This window comes from Plasmodium reichenowi, chromosome 13 (genome assembly GCF_001601855.1).
Source record: "Plasmodium reichenowi strain SY57 chromosome 13, whole genome shotgun sequence".
NCBI classification, from domain to species: Eukaryota; Apicomplexa; class Aconoidasida; order Haemosporida; family Plasmodiidae; genus Plasmodium; species Plasmodium reichenowi.
Window position 1 is genome coordinate 927,023 of NC_033658.1, and position 2,032 is coordinate 929,054.

The 2,032-nt window shown below is 18.9% G+C and overlaps 1 protein-coding gene across 1 annotated transcript; it reads left to right on the top strand.

Annotated features, from left to right (window-relative positions):
* Positions 1-481: 481 nt before the first annotated feature.
* PRSY57_1322300 (acetyltransferase, GNAT family, putative) lies at positions 482-1,684 on the top strand (the record flags this gene model as incomplete). Its single annotated transcript, XM_020115160.1, has 1 exon — positions 482-1,684. The coding sequence occupies one exon, from the start codon at positions 482-484 to the stop codon at positions 1,682-1,684; it is 1,203 nt and encodes a 400-aa protein (XP_019970083.1).
* Between the last annotated feature and the right edge of the window lie 348 nt (positions 1,685-2,032).

The window sequence follows — 2,032 nt, forward strand, 5'->3', positions numbered from 1 at the left end:
TAAAAAAATTTACTTATTATAAAAAATAATAAAAAAAAAATATATAATTAAATATATATATATAAAATAATATATATGTATTTTTTTTTTTTTTTTTTCTGCTTTATTTGTAATTTATAAAGGCATTCCGTCATATAATGTTTTTCTTTTATATATAAACCAAATGAAAATACGAATATAATATATTTCTTTTCTTTATCTTTATCTTTTAATTTTTTTCTTTTATTTGTTCAATATAATAATATCACATGATAGTTGGGAAAAAAAAAAATGTGTAAAATAATTTATCCTTTGGAGCATATTTCTAAAAGTTCACAAAATAAATAAAAAAAAAAAAAAATATACACATATATATATATATATATATTAATATATATATATTGTAATATTTCGTTTGTTTTGTTTTATTTTTTCGTTCACTTTTATCTTGTAATAATTTTGATGATCATTTTTTTTTTTATGTGTCCCCGCTTTGTAACATATGAGAATATTAAAAAAAGAGATCGGGAAAAAAAAAGAAGAAAAAAAAAGGAAAGGTAATAATCATCGGCACAACTTGAAAAGTAGAGACGAAAAAGATGATCTTATACAAAGACTAAAAAGATGTCATGATAACGATAACATTTTTAATTATATTGATAAGAAATATAAAAAGTATATTATAAAAAAAAATAAAAATGATAGTAGTCAGAATAATTCAATAAATAAAGAAAAGAATGAAACTTATATACATAATGAAAAAAAGGGTTCCAAGCATTTAGGAAGTTCATCATTTATTTTCTTTGAATCTATTAATTCTTATGAACTTAAGAAATATAAATCAGCATTTTCTATTTATAATATATTATTAAATATTACCAAAATAAATATGCAGAAATTATACGATGAAAATAACTTTTTAAATAAAGGATGGTCAGACCAAGAAAAGTTGAAAGAATTAAAAAGTGACAGGAGCAAATTGATATTAGGTTTTCTAAAAAAAAAAAAAGAACAAAATGGATATAATTATGAACAAAACGAATATAATCATGAACAAAATGAATATAATCATGAACAAAATGAATATAACCATGAACAAAACGAATATATCCATGAACAAAACGAATATACCCATGAACAAAACGAATATAATCATGAACAAAACGAATATACCCATGAACAAAACGAATATAATCATGAACAAAACGAATATATCCATGAACAAAACGAATATAATCATGTACAACATCCAAGTGAACACGAAACTTATGATAGTAAATTTTCTATTAAAAAAAATACAAACAACCATTTTATAGATATAATAAAAACAAATGATAAAAATCAAATTGATGATTTTCTAAAAACAAATCCAATTGTATGTTTTGTACATTTTAGATTTACACCAGACTATTATCCATATCAAAAAAATATAATTTGTTATCTTTATGAAATACAAATAATAAAAGAATATATAAAAATAGGCATAGGAACACATTTAATAAATATATTAGAGCAACTCTGTAAAAATATACATATTCATAAAATTCTATGTACCGTTCTAAAAAGTAATTACAAAGCCGTCATGTTTTATAAAAATAAATGTTCCTTTCAAATGGATGAAAGTTCACCGGATAATTTTTATTCCGACTCACATCAATCAAAAACATGTGAATATGAAATATTAAAGAAGGACATAATATCATAGGATACGTTTTTGTACCAGTCACCATTTTTTAATAAAGGCACATTTAAATAAAGATAATAATATATGCACACACACACACACAAATATATATATATATATATATATATATATATATATATTTATATATATTTATTTATTTATGTGTCTTATTATTATCCTTGTTCAGTTAAATATTTATATGAATATTTTAATTTTTTAAATGTCAATATATCTTATTTTTTTGTTGAAAAAAAAAAAAAAAAAAAAAAAAAAAAAAAAAAAAAAAAAAAAAAAAAAAAAAAAAAAAAAAAAAAAAAAAAATAAAAAAAAAAAAATTAAATTTTATTAATATAAATAAATATTTATTTT